This window comes from Daphnia pulicaria, chromosome 8 (genome assembly GCF_021234035.1).
Source record: "Daphnia pulicaria isolate SC F1-1A chromosome 8, SC_F0-13Bv2, whole genome shotgun sequence".
In the NCBI taxonomy this organism is placed as follows: domain Eukaryota; kingdom Metazoa; phylum Arthropoda; class Branchiopoda; order Diplostraca; family Daphniidae; genus Daphnia; species Daphnia pulicaria.
Window position 1 is genome coordinate 9747409 of NC_060920.1, and position 24042 is coordinate 9771450.

The window sequence follows — 24042 nt, forward strand, 5'->3', positions numbered from 1 at the left end:
CCCGAGCAGTCAACAAATGACTCCTTTCTCTCACTGCTTTACTCACTCGGCATTGCAAATACCATCACCGTGTGTCTGTCGTTCCAAGAAAAACTCCTCCCTTTCTTGTAATGATATTGACTTATGCTAATCCGTCAGTAGAAGTTGCTGATGGGGTTTTCGACTTGTTTGATGGATTAACGTGACTTTTGCACAGTACATATCCCGCGTCTTTTCGAGCCATCGAGCCGTGAACCAATTGAAAAGAAAATAACCCCGGAGACGACAGCAACTTTCATTTTATTGGTTTTTCACACGTATAGAATCTTGGACATAGTGGCTGCTGGAACTTTGTTGAAAGAGATAGAGAGAGAGAGAGAAAGAGATAGGATAAATTGCTTGTGTTCCAAGTTGACCTTCTTGGCTTAATGAATACCAGGCAGAATAGACAGAGAGAGATGGAGCGAGAGAAAGAAAGAGAAAAGAATCTTTCTTCTTTTTTTTCTCTTCTTATTCTTCCAGTTTGGAAAATGAAGAGAAAATGACGCCGGAGGAAATCTTTTTGTGTGAAAAGTAAGGGGTTGGAATGTTTGACCCATGGCCAGTCTCGATAATAATGAAGGGGTTACTGTAGCGAGAGAGCGAACGAACGAACTCGAGTGCAAAACTGTTTTGGTTGCTTCCACACTGTTTTGTGTACGGGACAGTTTAATGAAGTGAGAGTTTTCTTTCTCAGTTTTTTTTTTCTTTTTTTTTAAGAGTTATTTTGTTTTTTCTTCTCAGCTTCTTCCTCCGGTTGCTACTCTCGAGGCGCTAGCTGCTTGTTTCAGCCAAAGAGTCTATCATTTGGTTCGGCCGGTCGTTAAAAACAAAAACGAAAGAAGAAGAAGAAGAAGAAAAAAAAACTCAACAAAACAAACTGTTCTTTCTCTCATTCGTAAAACAACAACAGCCCGGCTATTTTTTTCTCCCTTCCTCTTCGTGATAAAATATTTTTTTATTTCGTTACTTTTTCGACAAGAGGTAACACCTTGCCCGTTTCGCTCTCCCCTCGGCTCTTTATTTTTCCTCTCTTTCACGCACGATCTCTAAGATAAAGAAGAAGAAAAAAAGCGACGACGACGACAGACCACAAGGGACCATCATTCTAACTGTTTAGTGTATATAGATATAGATATATTATCCACCAATCTAATCTCCTGTAACACACAAGTCTCTCTCTCTCTCTAGTTGTAGTCTCTATCTATTTTCTTCCCTTTGCCGCTTTATATCTCCGCGGCTCATTCTCTTAACTCGTTTTTCCATCTGCCTCCCTCTCGCCGCTCGAATAATGATAATAATAATAATAACAACACAACGACTACTACTACTTCTGCTTTTTTCCCCTAGTCGTCGAGACTCTCTTATATCCCCAACGAGAATAAATGAATAGTTTGAAGCGAGTGTGAGAAATGATTAGATTTCGCTTAATTGAAGGGTATTATGGTGCAAGAGTGGGAGCTCTTTACATACTGTGCAGAGAAACTGTTCATTGTTCGTCTTTCTCTTAAGAAAAAAAAATTTTTTGAAAAAAAAGTTAAAGAGACGCCCAGAATCTTTTTCACGCTGCCACCTTTTTTTTTAAATTCCCTTTTTTGCCTTTTGTACACACATAGAAGAAAATTTCCAATTCGTTCATTTCCAGTTTCAAAAGTTTTTTTCTTTTTCCCCTTTTGGTTTTTTGTTTTCTCTCTTTATCTTTCCACACTTAATTGGACGGGAATAATGCTAATGTCGGTAGAGTACTACACAACACACCCAAGCGCATTATCCCGTGTTTCACGAAAAGACATGGTCGGAGATGGGAAATTCCGGATGGATGAGAGAGAGAGAGAGAGAACTAGCCGATGGCCTCAAGTTAGATATGAAAACCCCCCAAAAACACGAGAGCCAAAAGAAAAGAAAAAATAAGCAAACAAAAAATAGGAAAACTTGAAAATGTTTTGAGGGTGTTTAATAGCTATAAAATAGGGGAAAGAAAAAGAAGAGTCGACTTAAAAAATAAACTTTTTTTTTCTCCCTCCTTTTTTTTTAACGACCATTATGCAAAGTGCGTTGCCGCCGCAACCGCCGCCGCCGCCCATGCGCATCCGTCCCCTGTCATTAAGTGCCTCCTCCCGCGCGACACAAACATACATGTGTGGTGGGCTCTCTGTTGGTTGGTTGTTTTATTTGACCTTTTGCCATTGGTGTAACCTGGCGAATCGTTCAACAATCAAAGGTCCCAATCCCAGCATCTCGTCGTCGATTTTCCGCCGATGCGGAAACCATTTCGACTCTGCACGACGGAAGTGGTTCGACGTGGTTGATCAATTTTCAATTTGATCCATCATTTAATATACACTGAGGCGGGATCATTGCGAGGGGAGTATTCGATTTGTGAAGCAAAGGGGCGAAGCTGGTTTTACTACTCTTGCGTGTCATTGACGTGGTTATTTTTTGGTTTGTGTGATGAGAAAAATCGTGATGATTTGTCGATGAGAAATTTGAAGCTGTTGAGCGGCAGCCGTGAGAGTCGGTCATGCCCAATGAATCATCGTTAACGTGTACTAGTAGTAGCGTAGTTGTTGGTTGTTGTTGTAGTAGTTGTTACTAGTGATGCCGGCATTTTCACGTAATCAAGCTTTTGCTTCAACCCTTTTTCGCCTTTTTCTTCTTCATTGGTTTCGAGCAATCAGACTCCCGTTGTGTGTCGAGTTGACCACTCTCCGTTGATTGAACAAGAGCCCTTTTCCTCCTCTCTCTCTCTGCATACATTTGGAAAAAAAATCCATCGTCGTGCCAATGTGTTGTGAAAGTTCCCTTAGATTTTGTTTCGGTTCTGACCGACCTCCCCGCGTCTTTCGCCGTCCATTCGGTACGTGCTCTATCGCTCGGTCGTGTCCTGAATAGCTGCTTATACGAGCACCGTAAGACCCGTACGGAAAGGAGGGCACAAAATTTCAATAGCGTTACGCAACCGATTTGTTTTTTTGTTTTGTTTTCATACCCATATAAATGTACACATATTTTGTGTCTTTGAGGGGGAAGAAGTACCAAACAAACAACAAGAATTTCGAAATTTTCTTTCTGTTTTATTCAATTTTGGTTCGTCTTGTTTACATTGTATGTGTACATCTATATTTCATTTGCTGGAATGTATTCAATTTTGGATTCGACCACGGGTGGGGTGCAGCAGTGGTGGTATATTATAGGAATTCATCTTGTTGATTTATGCGCTTCCCCTGTGCTTGAAGCACACGACGTCTAGTTGTGTTTCATATTCAAACAAACAGGGTAAAACACACACACACACCATTCTCCCCGTCCTTTTGATTGCTTTTTGTGGTAGAGAACAACAAACACAACATTCCTCACTCGTCTCCACTAATGGGTTACATCCGTGGGTTTGGCTAGTGGCAAATAACTGAAAGACTCAAACAGAAATGAAGGTGGGGGGGGGGGGGAACGTTCAATAGCCAAAATCAAAGAAGTTGTTTGAAAAGGATGTTTAATTTGCAGGGGAAACATTCGTGAACGAAAGGCAAACGAAATGAGACTATGTTGAACGTGGATGTCTCTCGTTAAAAATGGAATAGTAATTGAGCTTGTAATGCGATACGGCGTTGCGGTTGGTTATTAAAAAAATAAAAACGATCGTGATTGGGAGTTTGCAGGGAGAGAGCGAAAATTGGTAGAGGATGAAAAGATGTAGAAGCCACCCAGGGAGTCAACCAACAAACAGTTATCCTGGACATATAAACAGGGTCAGGGCACGGTTGTTGTTAGACGAAACGGCGTGTGATCGATTGAGATTTTTTTCTCTCTCTCTCTCCCGAAATTACAGCTCGTTTTGGTCATTTTGTGGTTTCAGACAATTTCGGCTGCCGCTTCCTTCTTCTTATTTGAATAACGGCATTTTTTCTCAGTTATAATTACGAGACTTGTAGGACGTACGCACCCAACGAACCAAAGCGAATTCGTCTAGCGAGCTGATTTTGAATGAGCCGTCGTTACGTAATGACAGTCTCTCTCTCTCTCTCTCTCTCTCCTCCAACCATCGAAAAGGGATGCTAATTGATCCGCGGTGTGTGTCGTGAGCGGCAGGGGGGTGGCATGGCAGGTGGAATTGGACGCGGCTTGAATGATTTCACGGCACTTTCTCTCTGTCCCGCCGCCGCCTCCTCCTCCTCATTTCTCTCGTAGCGACGACGAAGGGGGGGGGGGATATCGTCTTTCTTTTTCTTGTGTTTCGGTCGGTCCTGAAACATATTCAAATGTGTGCGGCATTGTTTCTGTATAATACCTCCAGCGAAACTTAAAAAAGAGAACGAGAAAAAAAAAAAACAGATTTTCCAAAGGGACACGACGACCGAAAGTCTCCTCTCAAGAGTGAGAGAGAGAGAGAACTCTGCTGGTCGTTTGAATTGAGACTGTTGGTCACGGCCGCACAGCCGACGATGACGTAGAGAAAGCGGCTCCCGCTCGAGATTGAGAAAATTGTACATGTTTTCTTTCCCTCTTTTCATTTGCTGCTGCTGTTGAAAGAGCTGCCCCTCCACTAGAGTATAACAATCGCCATTCCTTTGTGCGACTCTCGTCCTCCTGATTGAATGGAATTATCAAGTTTCCATTTTTTTTCTCTTCTTCTTCTTCTGTTGAGGTGGGAGGGTTTGTTGTTGAAGGAAGGAAGAATAAGAAAGAAAAAAAGTGACGTCATTGGATGATGATTCAACACGATCGGCAGAGAGAGAGAGAGAGAGAGAGAGAGCCAAAAGGCCAGCCATTTCGCTCCATTAGCTTTTTTGACTTGACGATCTTTGCGTCATTGAATCCAAACGACCGCCATCTTCGCCGTGATAGCCAATAATCGTTATTTTGCCTTTCAGCGTCGACTCAAAAGAGCCAGGTGAGCGCGCGCGCGTGATACGGTCCAATCCCGCGTGCTCATTCTAATCGATTAGGCAGGAAAGAGGGACCCTTTTCCCTCCGCCATCTAGAAGGAAGGATGGTCTTGTCCCGATTCAATTAACACCGCAATGCTGCCCGGCATCTTTATTTTCTGTTTGTTCTTTCCCCCCTCCACTCCAATCAACAACTGCGCAACCGGGGGGGGGGGGGAAATTCCGCGTCGTGAAAGTGATGAAAGAAAACAAAAGATCTCGCGTGAAGTTTGGTCTTTTTGGCCAAGACCAAAAAGACACAGCCAAGCGCAATCAAGCCAGAAGACAGTTGTTAGAGCCGGGGTTTCAATTCTTTTGTGGGGGGGAGAGCTCAAGGGTCAAGTCCTATATAGTTACGGGCCGCGTTTTATAATGCAACAACCACATCCCAGCCAACTCCCGCAAGAGTCCGCAGGTGATGAGATGCAAAGAGCGAACGTGTCTCGACTGATAGAGCCAAACCACGACGGCGACGGTGGTGGTGGTTGTGGTTGTTTTTTTGGGTTTTTATTATTATTTTCTCTTTGGGAGTTAGCGGTTGCCTATCTTTCTCTCTTTACACGCCATTGTTTTGACCGTCTTGTGTGCGCGATTTTTTTTTCGGTACGTGCAAGTTGACGACGACCAAAGTGACGATTTCTCTCATTTCCCACGCTGCTGCTGCTCTCTCCTCTCTACGTATCTTTTGAGAGGAGTCGGAGGAGCTGAACAAGGAGCTCACACACTTGATAATCTACGCGTACGGTATGCGAGAAGTCGAAGAAAAGGAGGGAAGCCCCCCCATTGATGTGCTCTTTCTTGTCCGCCTTTAATTGCAGACCCCATGGTCATGCTTGCCGTTCGGGATAACTGACACACAGACTCTCTGCGTCGACTTGTTGTTGCGACGTCATGTCCATCTGCACGCCACCATAGAGGTTCTTTTGGGTTTTTCTTTTTCTTTTTTCTCGGGCTCTTGTCGGTTGATATGTTTCGGTCTGTTGACCTCGTTGTTGATGGATCATCGAGTCCGTCAGTCAGTCAGTCCGTCAAGTCAGTTGGTGGCTGTAGTGGTGGGGGAGAATGGCCGGCCCATGCAATGCTCGGAGATGCTTACAATCACTCACGATCGAAAGAGTCGTGAGAGACTTTAGGTGGTGGAATCTTTTTGCGTGAATTCACGACGTCTTGTGGAGAGAGAGAAAGAGAGAGAGAGAGAGAAAAAGATATACAAGTTCCTATGCAGCTCTTCTTATTTTTTTTTTATCCATCATCTCATGGATGCCTTGTCTTTTCCTTCCACTTTTATCCAGCGTATTTTCCACCAGCATTCTTTATTTTTTGTTTCGAAAAAGAAAGAAGAAGAAGTTTAGTCCCGTTCGTTGGTTGGCGATGTTCGGCATCGCGGGCGTCGAGTCCCACTTAGCCGAATCGTGCCCAAGTCGTAGAACTTATCAGCTAGAAGAAGGAAAAGGGGAAAAAAGAGAGTCATGTTGAGAGAGAGAGAGAGAGAGTCTATCCGCTTGAGCCCCCCCTCCGTTGGCAGTTGCTGGTTGCACCGTATCGGAGCCGATCGCTGCCACAGGGATCATCCCCCCCTTGTTTTGTTTTGTTTTTTTGTTCCATCCGTCGTCGTGTATTTCTTTTTTTGTGTGCATCCAAACACGTCGGACGATGGGAAAGAGCTGGGAGGATGTTGATGGCTCCGGAATAATAATCCAACTTGATGTCGAGTTTGGAAAACCATTTTCATAATGACGGCCAGGAAAAAAAAAGATGGGGACTTGGACGGAAAATAAAATCGGGAAAATGAGAGACGGCGGGATTCCTTTCACGCTATCCTTATCTTTCTGACCGGAGTAGGTGGAGAATATCGACGCCCCCGCTCAAGAAAAAAAACTAAAAATAAAACCCCCCAAAAAAGATGAGAGATACAGAAAAATGTAGCGGGGCCCGCGCTACCTGCGGTTTGTGCGTCTGCCGTCCGAAAGGTGGGCGGACTGGACCAAATGAAATAAAATGTTTTTTGTTGTTGTTGTTGTTGTTGCTGTTTTGCTTGACTTGGAAGAAGATTCACAAGAGAGGAAGATGTTTTTTAATTGTTTGAGACAAGAGTCCGTCCGCCCTGAATTTCGGCCCGCCAGCCAAAGAAAAAAACAACAACAACAACTTGCATCTTCTTTGTTTGTGTAATTTTCACAACAGACACACACACACACAGAGTCCGAAATAGGAGGAGTTGGTAGGAGGAGAAGGCGGAAAAGGAAAGAACTTTCTTAAACTCTTCTCCGCACACCAAGAAAAATAATAAAATTAATGTTTTCTTCTTTCTTTCCAAAAGAGCAGTGTGTGTGTATTTTGGGGCGGGATAGTTTGAACAGCCTTTAGCAGCTCGTTAGCAGCCCCCCACAAAAAAAGAAAAAAAGGGGAAGAAAACAAACTACACATTTTTCCTCAAATGTGACCGCCGGTGTTTTCTGACTTTATAATGAACTCTGCGTACATTTATTAGATATAAGAGTAAATTCGCATTCCCTCGCTCGATTGTTTCGCTTGGCTTTTTTTCTTCTCTCCACACATGAAAATAAAAGAAAACAAGAGACGCTGGTGGTGGTGGTGTAGTGGAGGAATGAATATACCGCGGGTCGAAATGGGTACAGAGAGAGAAGAGTCTTAACCATTGTCCCGTCATTTATTCGATTTGCATTCTTCCCGCCGGTCATCATCATCATCATCATCATCTTCTTCTTCTTCTTTTTCTCCTCCTCCTTCTCGACGAAACGAGTGTTATCATAAAGAACTTGGAAGAAGAGGGACATATTTTATATGCGGGCCAGAGTGAAAGTCCTTCCCTATATACATTTACACTAGACGTAGTGTGTTCTTTTGCAGATGGAAGAGCGGAATTGTTGTATAGTTATCCGGCAACCTCCCTTCATCTTTCCATTACCTCTCTCCTTAGGCTTGGCCGCCCGCCGTAGACACAAAAATTGAAATAGAAATTTTCGATATGATGATGATGATGATGATTGTAAATGGTGTCGTATTGTGTGTCTATGTGTGTTGCGCCTCGTTCCTTTTCAAAGAACCCTGGGCGATCCCAGCAGTCGAGTCATTGTCTTGTTGACTGTGACGTCATTAAGTCAAAAAGGGACTTTCGAACAGCTACTGAACCCATACCCGAGAATATCCTGGAACGGATTTTATTTTTCATTTTGGCTTTTTCTTTTTTGTTTCTTTTATCACATTCTTCAATTTTCAAAGAGAAAAAGAAGAAGAAGAAGAAGAAAAAAATGATTATTAGCAGAAGGAGAAGAAAGAAAAAAGGGTTGAAACGATGAAATATGGATAATCTGATGGAATATGATGTAAAAGACAACACACTCGATCATTCGCTCATATCTTTCTCTTGGAAACCGAAGAAGGGACGCGCCTCTTTGCTACTAAATCAACTGCCCCTCTCTCTCGCTAGGTGTATCTCTACAACAACTGTGTGTACACGTGAATTTACTTATATATCGTCTACTAGCACCTTTCATCTCTCTCTCTCTCTCTATTTCTTTCCCCCCCCCCCTTTTGTATAATGGCGATGAATGTGGCGGCCATGCGCCAAGTTCTTCGGCGATCTTATCCAGATCTTATCCGTTCCAATTTAGAGACCCGAGCGCTAGTGGTTGCTGGTGGTTGGCATTATACAATATGCAGGTTCTCTTCTTTCTTTGAGCTGGTGTTTTTCTATATTCATACTCTTTTGTGTGTGTTTGTTGGATTTTTATGATGTTATAACGACTCGAGACTGGCCATCCCCAAACGTCGAACGTAACTATGGCAGCGTGTAATCTTTCCTAATCACACGGACCTGGAAAAAAGGAATAGAAAAATCCTTTTTTCCCCTCCCGTTTTACATAGTCGCAGGTTGAGGTTGTTAAAGAAAAAACCAGACAGCCTCTCTCTCTTCTCTCCTCTCTTCTCTCTCTTGTCCGTCTGTGTGGATATAGTTAATTGGTTCGGTTCACGAGCGAGAGCGCCCGGTGCGAATCGATCACGTTGCTGATTCAAACCGACGGTTGTTTAATAAGAAAAAAACGACCGACTATTCGATTGTGTCTGTGTGATGAGGGAAGAAATGGGAAAAAAATCCACACTCACACACGGAGAAGTTGTTGTTGTTTTCGTTCGTGTTTGTTTGTTTGTTGGCCAGAGTGGCTGCTGCTGCTGCTGCTGCTGCTGATGAATTATTCAATCTCATTGAGGGAAAATTGTTCTGCCCGATCCGATGCAAATTGGAATTTCGGATAGATGCCGATGGAATGTATTGTATGGCTTTACCAGCACTTATTCATTCTCTCTTTTTTTCTTTTTCTCTTTTTTAAAGCTCTTTTCTTTCTTTCACGTTGATTCTTTCACCTGCGCCGTTGTAATTTAACGATAGTCCTCGTCCGCCTCTTCTTCTTCTTCTTCTTCGCAGCGTGTCGATATTGTAACGAAGTTTCTTTCTCTCTTTTTCACCTGTCGATCGTAAAATGATATGAGCACTTACACCAGCACCACGCGTGCTCAATCTCGTTATACTTCATAAAAATATGTTCTTCTTCTTCTTCTTTTTCATTTTCATTTTCTTTTGTTGTTGGAGATTCTCTTCGACCAAATCTTTTTTCGCTTCTCTCATTTGTTTTTCGAGAATGCGAGTTGCCTCTAGCCGAATTGTGTGTGTGTGTGTGTGTGTGTGATGTAACGTTGTTTGCTGTGGCGCCAGATCCAATCAGGGCCGTTTTCTTAATGAAAATGGGACGATCGTGATTCCATTAAGAGTGATTAAACACACACATACACCTGGGTCGTTTCTCTCTCTCACATTTTCTATTATGGTGTAGATTTTCTCTTTTTTTAGTTGCATCCATTTTTTATTCCTTTCGAATTCTCTTTTCTCTTTTCCCCCCGTGCCTTTGGGTGGCTGTGGGCTTGATTGAAGCCCCTCATTTGCCTATTCAATTTGTCCGATCGATTGAATAGCAGCAGCCCAACCTCTTTCCCTTCTCTCTCTCTTGATCGTGAACCATTTGTATCCGAAACAATAACATTTCAGTTAGGTAGAAGGCGAAAATCTTGTCCAATCTACAAAGTTGAAAAGAATCCAGAAATTTTTTTGAAAACAAAAACCCCGTGAAAGATAATGAAAAAGAGACAGAGATCCTTGTGCTTGTGTGTGTGGAATAGAGCCAAAGCAGCGGGACACGCCGAGAGTCATCAATTACCCTGCTCAAGTCAGTTCATCACTCTTGATTGATTTTACGACCCACCGCTGGTCCTTGTTTTCGTTGCGCATCTCTTCGTTTCTCGTTTGAGATATTTTGAGTCTGAGGATTTGTTTTCTTTTGTGTCCGTAACGTCCTACCTATGAGCAGAATGCGTCGCCCATCGCTTCGTGTCACAGTTTTAGATCAAACCGCTGATTTCGGGATCCTTGTTCCTTCAGTCGGCGTCGTCGTCGCCGCCGCCGCCGCCGCCGCTGAGAAGCGCATCCAGACTTTGTTATTTTATTTTATTTTTTTTTTTTTTTTTTTTTGCTTCTTCTTCTTCTTCTAACGTTCCAATCGTTTCGAAAGTCTCTCCAAGGGCCATCGAGTCCGCCGCTCATCTGCGTATCAATGGGCCACCTCAACACGCGTGCCCGGGTCGAGCGCCGCCGCATTTGTCGTCCGCCCCGCTCACTTTTGTTGTCTCGGGCCTTTTTTTTTCCTTTCCTACAGAGACGGCCCGCCGAGTTGGGTCCCCACCACGGTGACCATGAATGAATGAATGAAACATGCGTCCCGGGTTTCCGTCGAGATGTTGTTGTTGTTACCTTCTTCCTTCCTGCTGGCTCCTTTTCATGATATACGACCCCGGCAGGAACCCCTTTGAGACCCGCAGAGGTCTTCATGTGAGCCTATTGGATATGCGATAGGAGGACAAACCAGCCAACAACAAGTTAAAATCTCTGGGTGGTGGTGGTGGTCGGGCGACTTGCGTGGTGGTAGGTCTGTTCGGGGCCATAAGCCACGAAAGAACATTTGTTCAGGTTTTTCCCGATCTATGCACAGTGAATGAATGCGTGTAATAGTAGGAGTGTGCACTGGCAGGCAATATAATGCGGTCAGTTACACATTTGATTTATTGGTCATCACAAAACCCACCCTAAAGAGAGATGGCCAAACTTGTTTTGACGGGTTGGCGTTTCCAGATGAAGGAATATCCCAGAAATCCAAACGGTTTTCATCTCAATTGACCACTTTGTCTGACCCTCATATAGTTCCCCTGGAAAATAAAATAAAAAATTGAAGAAGAAGAAAAAAAAAATGAAGACGAAATTCGTGAATGTGTACGGTAGTTTGATCTGTATATGGTGCGGGCTCAAGGCCGAGAAAGGTTGTTCTCTATATATGGTTTGGTCGTAGTAAAAGGAAGAGGAGCTTCGTAGTAATATAGTAACAAGTAGTAGTAGTAGTCGTAGTAGTAGTAGTGGTAGTGGTAGTGGTCTGTATTTTCTTTTCTCATTTTGGTGGTAGTGATGGAGAGAGAGAGAGAATCTGATTCTCGGCGAAGGAAACGAAGAATATATAAGAGGACCCAGCCCCATGTCTGTTTTTGGCAGGACAAACACTGGTAGACAGCAGACAGAGAAAGCCTTTGATACCAGTTCGCCCAGTCTCTCTCTCTCTCTTTATCGTGGCCCAGTGCTAAATCGGGAATCAATGCGATGACCATCGATGGTTGGGCCAACCGAAAACAAAACAAAACGAGCCACGTCAAAATAAAACCATTTAGGTTGACCACTTGCGGTGATTTCCATTTGGGGTCGACTCTTTGGGATGGATCTCGATCTTTTTTTTTAATTTTATTTTTAAAATTCTTTTTTCTTGTTGGGGATTGTGTCGCGCGGTCTCCCTCTCTCTCGAATGTTTGTGTGCCTGTAGGTGGGTGGTCACGTCGTTTTCCCGTGCAGTAGAAGGAAGGAGAAAAAATCCGCTCCCGCTGGGTCCTTGGCTTTCTATCCCCCCGCATTTCTTTTTGATGCTCAGGTGCGATATGGCAAGTTGAATCGATGATTAAGCGCAGCCATTAAACGATTCATTTTGTAGCGCTTCCATCGTTTCTTTTTTTATTATTATTATTTTTTATTTGATTTTCTTGAATTGAAATTTTTCGACTGGAATGTTTTGTTTTGTTCTCCTGATTGCGTGAATCGTTTTCGGAGACGAGTTCGTTAGGATTATTTTTTTTTTCCTCGGCGAGGATTTTTTTCGTGTCGTCCATCCGGTGGTTTATTACCATTTGTTAGTCACCAGGGGCGCTGCTGTTATTGTGTCCCGAACGAACGACGGGGGTGTTTGTCGAGCATTTAAAAAAAATATATTTTTCGTTTCGTGTTTTCCACGTTTTTTTTCCTGGTCGTAAAAGAAAAGGAAATAACAAAAGTTGAAATAAAAAATAGGGAAAATGTAAAAGGTGAAAAAAAAAGACAGAAAGAGGAAAAAGTTGGAAGAAGAATCCAATAAAAAAGATGACGACTTTTAAGATGAAATTGAAAAGAAGTTTTGAAAAATCTCACAGCGGCACGAGAAGAAGAAGAAGAAACATGAATGTCGCCGGGAATGCGCCCGGACACGGCTGCCTTGAGCGCGTTCATATTATATACGTCTGTGTGTGTGTGTCTTGTGTGTGTATTATGATTTACTGTGAAGAAAACACACACGATGTTCCGTCTCCCGCTCCCGCTTCTGCGGCGACAGACCCCGCCAGGAGTGTGTGTGTGTGTGCGCGCGATAATCTTTATTGATATTTTCCCAACTTGAAAGAAGAATTTTGTTTTTTATTCTTCTTCGGGCAGGATTATATTATTGTTATTACTGTACTATGCGATGATGATGATGGTGGAGATTCCCCCCCTGCACACCCCCTGCCCGGTTTTTCTTTCCCCTTTTTTTTCTGTTTATTGTCGTTTGTTGTTGTTGTTGTTGTTGTTGTTGTTGTCGCGCCGTTTTCTTCTTCTTATCAAGTGACTGAGCGGATTTCACTTCTCTTTTTGGAGCCCTTTACAACACACAAAATCCCGGTGCTTCTTCGCAGGTTGACGTTAATCTTTGCGTGTGGTCCTCCTCCACCTCCGCCACCTACTCGGGTGATTTTCATAAAGAGACAACAACTTTCCTTATCCTTCGATTCCCATCTTTATTTATTTATTTGAATCGCCGCTCTGGCTCGAGTTTGTGTCATTGTGACACACCTCGTTAGACGTTGGGGGATTACAACATGGAAACGTGTTCAGGAATGCCGTCCACCGCATTCCGGCCTCCTCCGTCTCAGTCTCGTTTTTTTTTCTTCTTTTTACTGGACAAGATGCTGAAGACTCCAGCAGCCAAACACGGACATTGGAGTCTATCGTTTTGATTTTGTCTTTGGTCTTATTTTGTATTTGTTTGGGAAAAGATTTACCTGGCACAGTTCCAAATGTTTCTAATTGTTGTTTGTTTGTTTGTTTGGTTCCAGCTGCTTCGTCATCCAAGTTGGAGGTGCGCGGTTGCTCCTTACCGCCGGAGATCGCCAACGGCCGTTACCAGATCCTGCCGATGCGGAGGAGTTTCTCGTCGTCTTCGTTTTCGCCGCTGTCGTCGCGAATCCAGCACTGGAACAACCTGCAGATGAGCAGTAACGGATCGTCGACTCCCACCACGTCACCGGTGGTGGTGGTTCCTGTCTACAGTAGCGCGTTATACTCCTGCTACCGTGGCTTTCTGAGTGGCGGCTCTTCACTCATTTCTTGTTCGCCTGGGGGCTGGTGGCAACCGACTCACAATGCCCCTCGTTGCCTTCCCTTTGGATCTTCTTCCTCCGCTTCATCCGGCGGAATCCATCACAGCCACGGTACGTACCCCCACCGCCGCCGCACCTTCTCCTTCTTCTTCCGATTTTTTTCTTCCTCTTGTCTGGCGGAGAACGGGCCGCATAACAATGGACATTTCGGGAATGAGTTTCGAATCGATGCGGGCTTTTGGGTACGGAGGTCAAGTGACGTCGCGCTAATTCATCGGCCCAAGTCTCCGCCCTTTTTCTTTTTTCAAAGTTGTTTTCTATTTTTTTCCCGATGTTTTATTATTTGAATGGGTGGGTTATTATTGTGTTGCTAAGAATTTGACGGCCGCTTAAACGGGTGGAGTCCCTATTTGTATTTTAATTGCTCTTGATGAGTTAGTAGGTTAGCCAAGACCACAATTTAGAAAAACAAAAGAGAAACGATGGCCAATTTTCTGGCTTGGGGGGCCTCCGGTCGGAGACAATTTTCATTCCTCCCCTCTTTTGTATACACAAAATAAAAACCCCGAAAAAAAAATAGAAAAAAAAAGAATCAATAAATATCTAGTCCAGCTGCAGGTACCGCACCATCATCGCTCGTTTTCTCCTCTCCCAAATAGAAAGCGCCAAATTCGAAAATGAATTGACGATTCTCGTCGATTTATTTTTTTATTTTTATTTATTTTTTATTTTCAAATATGTTTTTTGCGGCCGTGACTCTGTGCGTTCGATGGGGCGCTGTTGTTGAAAGAAAGAAAAGAAAAGGGCGGCGCCAGCCGAGCCAACAACGTGTGCGTGACTGTTTTGCGACAGTGTGGCGCCATCAGCGAAACGTCCTCGTCCTCCCGGTTGCATTATTTCGCTGCTGCTTCCCTTTTTTTTTCTTTCTTTCTTTTGTGTTTTGTTTATTTGATTCCATACTTTCTTTCTCTTTCTTGACCATTTTGATGTGCTGTATACATCAAATGCGTTGTATAATGTTACACTATTACGGAGCCCGGTCATCACCGGCCAGCTTGTTTTCTTTCTTATTCTTATTCTTTTTCTTTTGGTTTGGTTGGTTATTTTATTCCGTTTGTTGTAACGGTCGCTACTTTTGGCTGCCGTTGTGAATTAATGAATTCGATCCGTCTTTTTCACCTCTCTCTCTTTCTCTCTCGTGGGTGGGTGACTTTTTTTTGGGGGGGTGGCGATTGTATTATAGGTGGCGGCGGCGGACTGGAGATGACTAAGGCCGGCCGCGGAGGAGATGCCGATGGAGGAGAAGGCGACGACAAGGTGGACGGAGAAGAACAAGCCCCTGGACCGCTACTCGTCTCGTTCACAACGGCATGTGGCGTCACTTTTGTCCTCTGCCTCATTTGGATGGCGTCCCGCTGGAAAATCACCTGTCTCCGATCATCGGCCGGCCATCACGGCCGTCAAGAAGAGGAGACCCTCTCATTTTCTGGTCCCGTTTGTCCGCCAATGGCGCCGTCGGCCGCTTCGGCTTCTTCTTCTTCTGGCGGCGGCGGCGGTGGCGGCGTCGGCGGCCGTAGACATCGGCACCAATCACTTTGGACTTGGATCAGCCCCAACCAAAACGACCGTGACGGCCATCACGTCCATCAGCAGCTGGACATGGACGACGATGATTCCCTGCCGGCTTACGACCGCCAATTGCTGGATCTTGGCCAGGCGTCGGATCAGGATCGGGTGGCCTTGATCGCCTACATGAACGACAACAACACGAGCAGTCAGGTAATAGCCAAAACTCTTCAATCTTTCTCATGTCCTTTCAAAACGCTGACTCGAGTAATTCACACACACACACAACACACGCCCACACATGACGTAACGTGTAAGTAACATGAGGGGCGTCGGACCGGTAAAACGAACTTGCACACACCGCGCCTACCTACAAAGGGGCCAGAACGTTCGTTTCTTTTCATCCAGCGGATGACTAACGATGGGAGGTTTCCATCAATGAATCAAACGAGGCCGTTGATAAGAGGGAAAGAAAAAAGAAAAAAAAAGAGAGAGACGAATGAATAGGAATAGGAGAGAAGTTTGGTGGCGATGATGATGACGGTCAAGAAAGAAAAAAAGGAATAAAAATAAAAACCTTGGCGTCTGATTTGCCTCGCCCGCTCTCTCTGCCAGTCGAGAGAGGAAAGGTGGAAGAAAGAAGAAAGAAGAAGAAGAAGGCAGTTGGAGGGGGGAATGATGGCTTTGATTAATGACTGGACCCCGTAGTCGCGCAGCCCCGTGACTCTCTCGTTCTCCGTCGTTGTCGATTTTTTTTTAGACTTAAGCCGATTTTCTCCGTCTGGCATTTCCGTTGCCCACCAAACAACAACAATACGAGAGATGCTATTTTTATAGAAGCCCAACATGCTTCCCACATCTCAGAGCCCATATAATAGTCAACCTACAATGTAGTTACAACTGCAGTTTGACCTTTTTCATATCGTCCTCGGTGGCACCTTGAGTAGATGGAAGGTTGTTGGCTACGGTGGGGCCCTATCCGAATGCCGGCGGACTAGTGCCATTCAAAGAAGGGAAGAATACTTGGGTGACCGTAAAAAAGAAAGAAATAGAGTCTCAACTCTTCTTCTTTTGTGTGTTCTTCTTCTTCTTTTTCGGGTTGCGTCTCCTGCAGACACACACGTACGCAACATAACGTCTAATCCCGACAGAGTTTGGGGTGATGGAGGAGGGCAAAGAAGACGGGACTCTTCTTCTTCTTCTTCTTCTTCCTTTGAGTATCACAAGAAGAAGAAGAAGAAAAAGGGGCAACTCTGTGAGAGAGGAACTCGACTGACTGATGGAATATATTTGTTATTCTTCTCAGGTACTCGCCCCGACTCCCGACCCAAACTGTTTACATCGTCGACTTTTTCTTCTTCTTTTTTAAAATTATTTTTCTTTTTCCTCGTTTTCATTTTGGGACAGAATTTTTTTTTCCTTCTTCTTCTATTTATTTATTCTCTTATGTTTTACTGTGTAAATTCTGGTTTCGTATTGGGAAGCACGATCTCTAATTTTTGGCTGCCCTACACCAAACTGGCCGCCGCCACCCTTGACAGGTCTCCCGCTCAATTTTTTCCCTCATCGTGGAGGGGGATCATCCTCATGTGACGCAACAGGCGGCAGAGACTCTGTCGCATAGGTCTAAAATAGAAAGGAAATGGGAAAGAACGTCACAAAGGGAATAACAAATGCAGGACCCGAATTGAATTCGAATTGTAGATCACGGATGATCGCCGAGGTAAAAACAACAACATCAACACAACCTGATGATTCATTACACGCTTGACGTTTTCTCTCTCGCTCGGAAATTTATCGAACATTTCCACCTTTTTAATCAGGTTATGTTAAATCACATTCGAGATGTGCCCGGGAGATTAGTATAGTAGTAGAGAAGCTCCCCCCCCCCCCTCCAATGTTGTTGTTGTTGTTGTTTTTCTTTCCAAAAGTCTTCCCAAACTTGTTTCTTTTGCCCCTCTGCTTTTTACGCTCGGCTGCGATCATTCATCAAACTCGTCTCGGTCACACCGAGTGTCGCAATTTCCATCGAAGAGATGACCAGCAGCAGCAGCACAGAGGCAGGTCATCTTGTCTGATTGGTCGATTGTGATTGAGAGGGACTTGAAGGAGCAGAAAAGAAAAGAAAAGAAAAAATATCCGGGACACGGGGCGGCGTTCAGAAAAAGTTTTTTTCTTTTTTCTTTCTAAATTTTATTATTAGAATATATACACAACGCTAGAGTGAGCAGCCAAAGAAAAGAATCCAGTGTGGGGCGTTGGCTCCGACTGGAACTCTTTGGTTGTTGTCCTCCCACCCCTTCACACACACACACACACGGGAGAGAAGCAAATGGGTGTGTGTGTGTGTGTGGAGGTAGTATAATGGGCGATACTTTTCGTTAGAAGAGGGGGGTTATAATATAATATCTTTTGAGTTGTTTTGTTGTCTCGGGATTTTTCCTTCAACTTCTGACAAAGTTGAGCAACTCCCATCTCGACACGTTGAGTTGTTACGGGGCCGGCCTTGAGGCAGGGATTGACGTAATCGATTCGAAGGGGGGGGGGGGGGAGAGAGAACCGCCGCTGTTGCCGTGTGCGTGTGTCTACGCCTCCCTCCATCAAAAAGGCGACACGGTTTTTCGTTCGGTTGGGAAAAATCTTGAGCGAAGACGAGGGGGCAATAGGGGGCGACTCCACCTCTGCCAAAGGAGAGAAGATCCTTCAGCCGGATGACATCATCCTCTCTCTCTCTCTCTCTCTCTCTCTCTCGATACACTTGATTCTTCCTCCTATCATCCGACCCGCTTTTTTTAACACTTATTTGTGGAAGGTTGCAGGTGGGGCCGACTGGCAGACAGTGAAACTCTTTTAAAACTCGTGTGTGTGTGTGTGGGTATAGTTCTCCTGTACACACACACACACACCCAACTTGTTGATCCGGGCAGTCAATTGTCATATCATCCTCCAAAGTCTAAACGGTCACGAAGAAGAAGGAACAGGGAAAGAAAGAAAGAAGGAAAGAAAAAGTTTTTTTTTCCTTTTTTTTTTTATCTGTTGGTATTTTATTTTGTGTCTGGGGCTCTCGGCTCTTCTCAAATATCAATTTCAAAGAAAAAGATAAGCTGCGTATTTATCTTAGGAGGAAGGTAGAAAGAAGCTTCCACCTTTAAGGTTTTTTTCTTTTTTCCTCTTCTTCTTCTTTTTCTTTTTCTTTTTTTTTACTATCGTCGTGGCTTTTGAAAATGAGATGAAAAGCAGCAAAAAATAAAAGAAAAGGAGAAAGGAAAAACAAATTCCCGCTCGCCCCGCTTTGATTTATTGTTATTCATGGGGGCCTCTCGGTATCTGCGTTCTCTTAAACTCTTGCGCGTCTCCCATCCGTCCATCCGCCCGGGTCCATCCGTCCGCAGCGAGAGCTGAGAGGTCGTCGTTTTTTTAAAACTCGCCGACCGACCCTCTTGTTTTTCTTTTTCTTCTGATATTTTTTTTTTTTTACGAAGGAAAGTATAAAAATAGACGAAGCGGCGCAAAAGAATAAATAAATAAATAAATACATAAATAAATGAATAAAGGGGCTCTGATCAGAAAAATGGATAAATATTGGCTGGGAAGAATGCCAATCTAATACTTACGCTAATATTTATTTTGTAGTCGGGAGAGAACGAGTTAAAAAGACGTTGCGCTTAAAAGCTCCTTGGTTCTTTTTCTTCTAATTCTCGAGATTGTGGATTCCTCCTCCTGACGCTTTGCGTTTACGGCGATATGACTCCAGTTCGATTTATAAATAAATACATACATTATACTGGCCGTCTCGTCTGTCTCTCTGTGTGGTTGCCCATTGTGTTTTCCAGTAGATTCGCTTTAGCTCCGCTCTATTGGCTCATCGCCCTTTTCTTTTTTCCCCCGTTGGCTGTTTTTGAAGAGAGAAAATCCCCACATTCTCATTGTGGGAGATGGTGAGTCACCGGCAGCTCCGGATGAGCTGGCACACGCGCAAATAACGACACACACACACACAAAAACGGGCCATCACGAAAGCAAATAAATACAAAGGGGCCAGAGCCAGACGCTTTAAATGAGAGAAAAGACGGGGGGTGAAAGGTGGACCACCTATCAAGAGATGGGCCTTTTCTTCGGTTTTTTTCCTTTTCCTTTTATTTGTTTAGTTTGGTTTGAAATGTGGAACTTTTTTTTCCCCACTTCTGAATGGGTAGGAGGATGTTTGCTGGATTTATGTCTCGATTGACAGTTCCTGGTTTTGACCTCCTAGCGTGACTGCGGCCACTTTTTCCATGTCTTTTTTTTCTTTATCTCCAACTTTTTTCTTTTTACAAAACAAAAAAATTTCGAGTGTCCATCGTCTTGAAATGTCCGACCAGTCAAAACGGTCCCGACGTTAACCCCCGCAGTTCGCGTCGATCTTTTTATCTTTCTGTTCAACAAATAAATCTCAAATTTGTTCAAAAAAGAGAAAATCAAAGGCATAGCAACAGAATGAAAACGTTTCTCAAGTTGATCATTCGGCGAATTTCTTCATCGCTTTTCCTCGGAGAACAACTTTTGAAACATTCCAAAGTGCAGTGCTCTTAACAGTGTGTGTTGGTACTTTTTCCCCCCACCATTTGAAATGGTATTCAGGTTAGACAATACACACACGTAACATCGGCGGATACTTTTTCGGTTGTGTGGAAGAAAGAAGAAAAAAAAAACAAGTGGGAGAAATATAAATAGAAGGACGAAGAATAAAAGATGGGGCTCTGTGTGTGTGTACGGTCGAATATGATAATGCCGGCGATGTTGAGCTTAACCTCCCCTCGGTCGCAGCTGATTAGGCATTCAGCTCACGATGGACGGCCACGAGTAGAAATGAGAAAAGGACGACGACTCTCTGCTGGTCTGATATGTTTCTTGTCTCTGGCGCTATATTATCTGTCCAGCAGCAGCAGCCCGGCAGAGAGAAAGAGAAGAGAATATATATCTGACCGTCTACCTTATTCTTTTTTTTTTTTAAATTTTACGCCGAGATTGTTTTCCTTTTCCCACCTCTTGTTCCACTTTTATTAGATGATTTCCCTCCCTCTTTTTTTTTCTCTCTCTTGGGTTAGAACTAAATGACTAGTTTGCCTTGCAGTTTTTCTTCTTCTTCTTCTTCTTCTTCTTCTTTTTTTATGGTTTGATTTATTTTGTATTCTGTTCGAGATGTTTTGGAAGCTGTTACACTTGCTCCCGGAATTTCTCCGGCTGGCTGGTTGGTCGGACGGTCGTTCGTTTTCGTTCGGGATGGCGTGACTGCGTCCCCTTTTGCCTTTCTTCTCCTCCAGGGAAAGAAGAAAAAAATAAAGAAAGAAGATAGAAGAAGAAGAAGAAGAAGAAAAGTTTATTTGGTTTACTACTTGCCGCTACTACCACCACCACGTACTACTACTACTACTACTACTACCTGGCGTGTGTTATGTTTGCGATGTCTATCTTGGGGTTGGCAAATGCGCACCGAAAAGATGTCGGAAGATTCCTCCTCCTCTTTCTTTGTTTCTTTCTTTTTTTCCTCGGCTATAGAAAACCAGAAACTAGCGACATGATTTGCTGTTTGTCTTGGTTTGTTTTCACTTTCGGTTTCACAAAACACGAAATCATCCCAAAAGCAGAAGAAACAAAAGAAGGAGAAGAAGTGTGAGCACCTCTCCTCCTTCTCGTTAATTTGGAGTTGGCGTGAATTGATAGGCATCGATCATCCGCCACATCCTCTCTCTCTCTCTCTCTCTCGCTCTCCGATTCTATTTACTACGAGGAAACTTTGATGTATTCCATCTCTATATTCTTTTCTTTTTTTAAGTGTGTCTCTCTCTCAGCTAGAAGAAAAAGAATAAGAGAAAGAGGTCCGTGTGGTGTCATCAACTTGAAACTGTGGAGGCGCCGGCTCCCACTCGTTTCGGACTGAGCGATGAAATGCGGAGATATCAGATGGATATAGAGGCGCGCGTGTGTTTTTCATCGCTCCGCTGCTGCTGCTGCTGCCACGCGCTGCGTTCAAACGGAGAAAAATCACCGAGACACAAAAACCTGTCTGCACACTTGTCTATTCTTTTCCTCTTCTTTCTCTCTCTCGCATGGATGTTTATCACCGGACCGCATTCCTTTTTTTCTCCCTCCCCGAACCAACTACTGTTAGTTTTCTCTCTTGACGAGGACGGCTTAAACGATCTCGAAAGGGGCTTATCCTTTAGCTGCTGTTTGATTTTTTATTAGGTGTGTATATAATCCCGCGGATGGTTTTTTGTTTTTTGCTCTCGCCGATTTGGTTTGCCACTCTCCTGAAATGACGACCCCCCCCCCCCATTTTATATTCCGCCGAGACGTCGTCTGGGCAGTTTTGGTTTTTCTCAGATTGGGGAGATGGGGCCGGCACACAACATCCAGCAGAAGCCCAACAAGTGTCAGCTCCCAAGTGACCCCCGCGAGTCAATTAAAAACGTGATGGATCGAACACCTTTTCTTTCTTTTTCTCTCTCGGTGAGGCTGCTGACTGCTCTCGGTGTCTTTTTTCCCCCCCTTTCTACCAAGCACGCGCCAGCTCACACACACCTGGCCCGATCGGGCGCTACGATTACGAGAGGGGAGGATGTGGCAATGAAATTTTTTTTTCTTCTTCTTCTTTCTTTCTTTCTTTCTTTCTTTCTTTCTTGGCTTCTTATTTACAATCGAGTTAAAGTTGTTGAGGGCCTTTCTGGTAGGAGACATTCGTTATAGGAGCTCTGATGTTGGGTTTAATTGGCGGTCCTCGACCCATTTGGGGATAACCTCAAACAGGAGAAGAATTCACACTTTTCACAAAAGACACTGGGCAGTTCAGAAGAAGATGAAAAGCTTCAGCGCAGTTGGTTGAGCAGCTGCTCGGTCGACGCCCAAATCCAACAGGTGATATATATTTGACCTGCCGACAGAGGAGGGAGCAGCACACAGGGCGAAATTAATGGACAAGTTTCCTTTTCTTCTCTTCTCTCTTATTCGAGTTTTTTTTTTCGAAATTTCTATTTGAATTTTTGGGGTTTTTCAGTTTCCTACCTGTACACAGGGAGTCTGAGCTAATTGGCAAATCAGCCAAAGAAATCTCTCTCTGAAAATTGATGATTTGTGTGACCGGTTTTTGTTGTATTTTTTTCCCTTCGGTTGTGTTCGCGATTGTTTGGCTGGCCAATCCGGTCGTCCCTTTTGCGGCAGTTTTTTTTTTCTTTCCTCCTCCGCCCTCCGCTGGTTTTTTTGAATATTTGGTTATTGGATTAGTAGCGAGTAGTGTTAAATGGCCTTCAATTATCTGGTAATTGGCTGTGACTCTTGTCTACCGCCGAGCTGCGCATTCCAGTTCTCCTTCTTATCCTGGTCACGATGGCGGCCACGCGCGCGCGTGCCTGCCCCGTCCTCAAAGTCAAAAGAGACAAAACAAGAAAGGAGGATCCCGTCTTGAACATGTCGCGCCACTCTGCGCCAGAGTCAAGTGCCCACTTGTTTTGTTGTTGCTGTTGACTTTGCCCAATTGTTTATGTCGGTTGATTCTTGAAAATTCAATTTTCTTTTTTTTTTCTTGTTTTTATTTTTACTTCGATCGGGTCCCGCGATAGGCGACTCTGCCGTCGTACGAGGAAGCCGTTCGGGCATCCAGCAATGGCGGCATCAACAACAGCAGCACCGCCACCACTTCCATTCCGAGCGTCCATTGCACCTGGCCGGTAGCACCGCCGTCCTACGAGTCCATTCTCATTTTGGACGAGACCAACGGAAATGGAACCGCCGCCTCGACCACCACCACCACCACCACCTCCTCCACCACCACCTCCCATCACATCCAACCGGGCGCTAGTCCATCAGTCGAAGCCAACGTTTCATTCAATGAAAGGTGAATAATAAAACAAAAAAAGTAAATTTGCATTTAAATTCTCGGAGATAAATTCAATTCATTTTTTATTTTGCCGTCCAGTGACGAAGCCGCCGCCGATTCGACGATAGGAACGACCACGAGCTCAGAAGACGACAACGACGATGAGGAAGACGCAGTTGATGGTGAGTTTAGACATCTGCTTCTTCTTCTTCTTTGGATTTTTACGCTCTTGTTGCGCTGCTCCTTGCGTAATACAGGGGAGGGGGGGATGGGCGGCGTGGAGGAGGAGGAGCAGCGCAACTACCTACTACTGGACGTGTGTGTGTGTTCACGCACCTGTCGTAATGAATTGAGTGCGAGAGGTTGAGCCGCTTCTTGTTGCCAAGAGCAGCCGTGAAATGAGAACCAGTCGCTTTCTCTCTCTCTCTCTGCCGTTTTAAAACGCTCGACATTTTGTTCGAAATAATAAAAAGAGAAAAATTACTTTTATCCCTAAGCGAAGAAGGAAAAAGCTTGGCAGTAAAAGTTGATGTCCAGTCACAACGGTTAAACTTTAATTTCTCGTCAGTTTTCTTGGGTCAGTGTGCAGCAGATCGTTTTGCTCTCAAGGAGGTTGCAGCAATTCGATTGAGGTTTAGAGCAGAGTTTGTTCGTCGCCGGTATGCCCTTTTGAGAATACGAAGGAACTCGAGACGGAAGGACCAACCGACTCGGGTAGAAAGAAAGAAATGCTCCTGTTCATAAAAATAGAAATGTGTTGAATCCCGACGACGAAAGAATCCAGTTTCTCTTTGACTTTTTCGGGTGGGAAATGTACTAAACACGTCTATATACTACTACTCTGGAAGAGTATAAAACATTCCACGAAAACCCTCTTTCATTATTCATTCGACGTTACGTGTCTGAACG

At 44.2% G+C, this 24042-nt stretch overlaps 2 protein-coding genes across 4 annotated transcripts in view; one reads left to right on the top strand and one right to left on the bottom strand.

Annotated features, from left to right (window-relative positions):
- The window catches only part of LOC124311939, a 178248-nt gene that overhangs the window by 59450 nt on the left and 94756 nt on the right, over window positions 1-24042 (bottom strand). The gene's annotated exons all lie outside the window — the stretch shown is intronic.
- LOC124310999 overlaps window positions 1-24042 on the top strand; it is a 32259-nt gene that overhangs the window by 1683 nt on the left and 6534 nt on the right. For 2 of the 3 annotated variants that reach the window (XM_046775226.1, XM_046775224.1), the window contains exons 6-9: window positions 13449-13825; window positions 14955-15491; window positions 22877-23151; window positions 23233-23315. In XM_046775226.1, the coding sequence (XP_046631182.1) occupies window positions 13449-13825; window positions 14955-15491; window positions 22877-23151; window positions 23233-23315 (1272 nt within the window). The remainder of the gene's footprint in view (window positions 1-13448; window positions 13826-14954; window positions 15492-22876; window positions 23152-23232; window positions 23316-24042) is intronic. The other variant, XM_046775227.1, reaches the window with a different exon arrangement.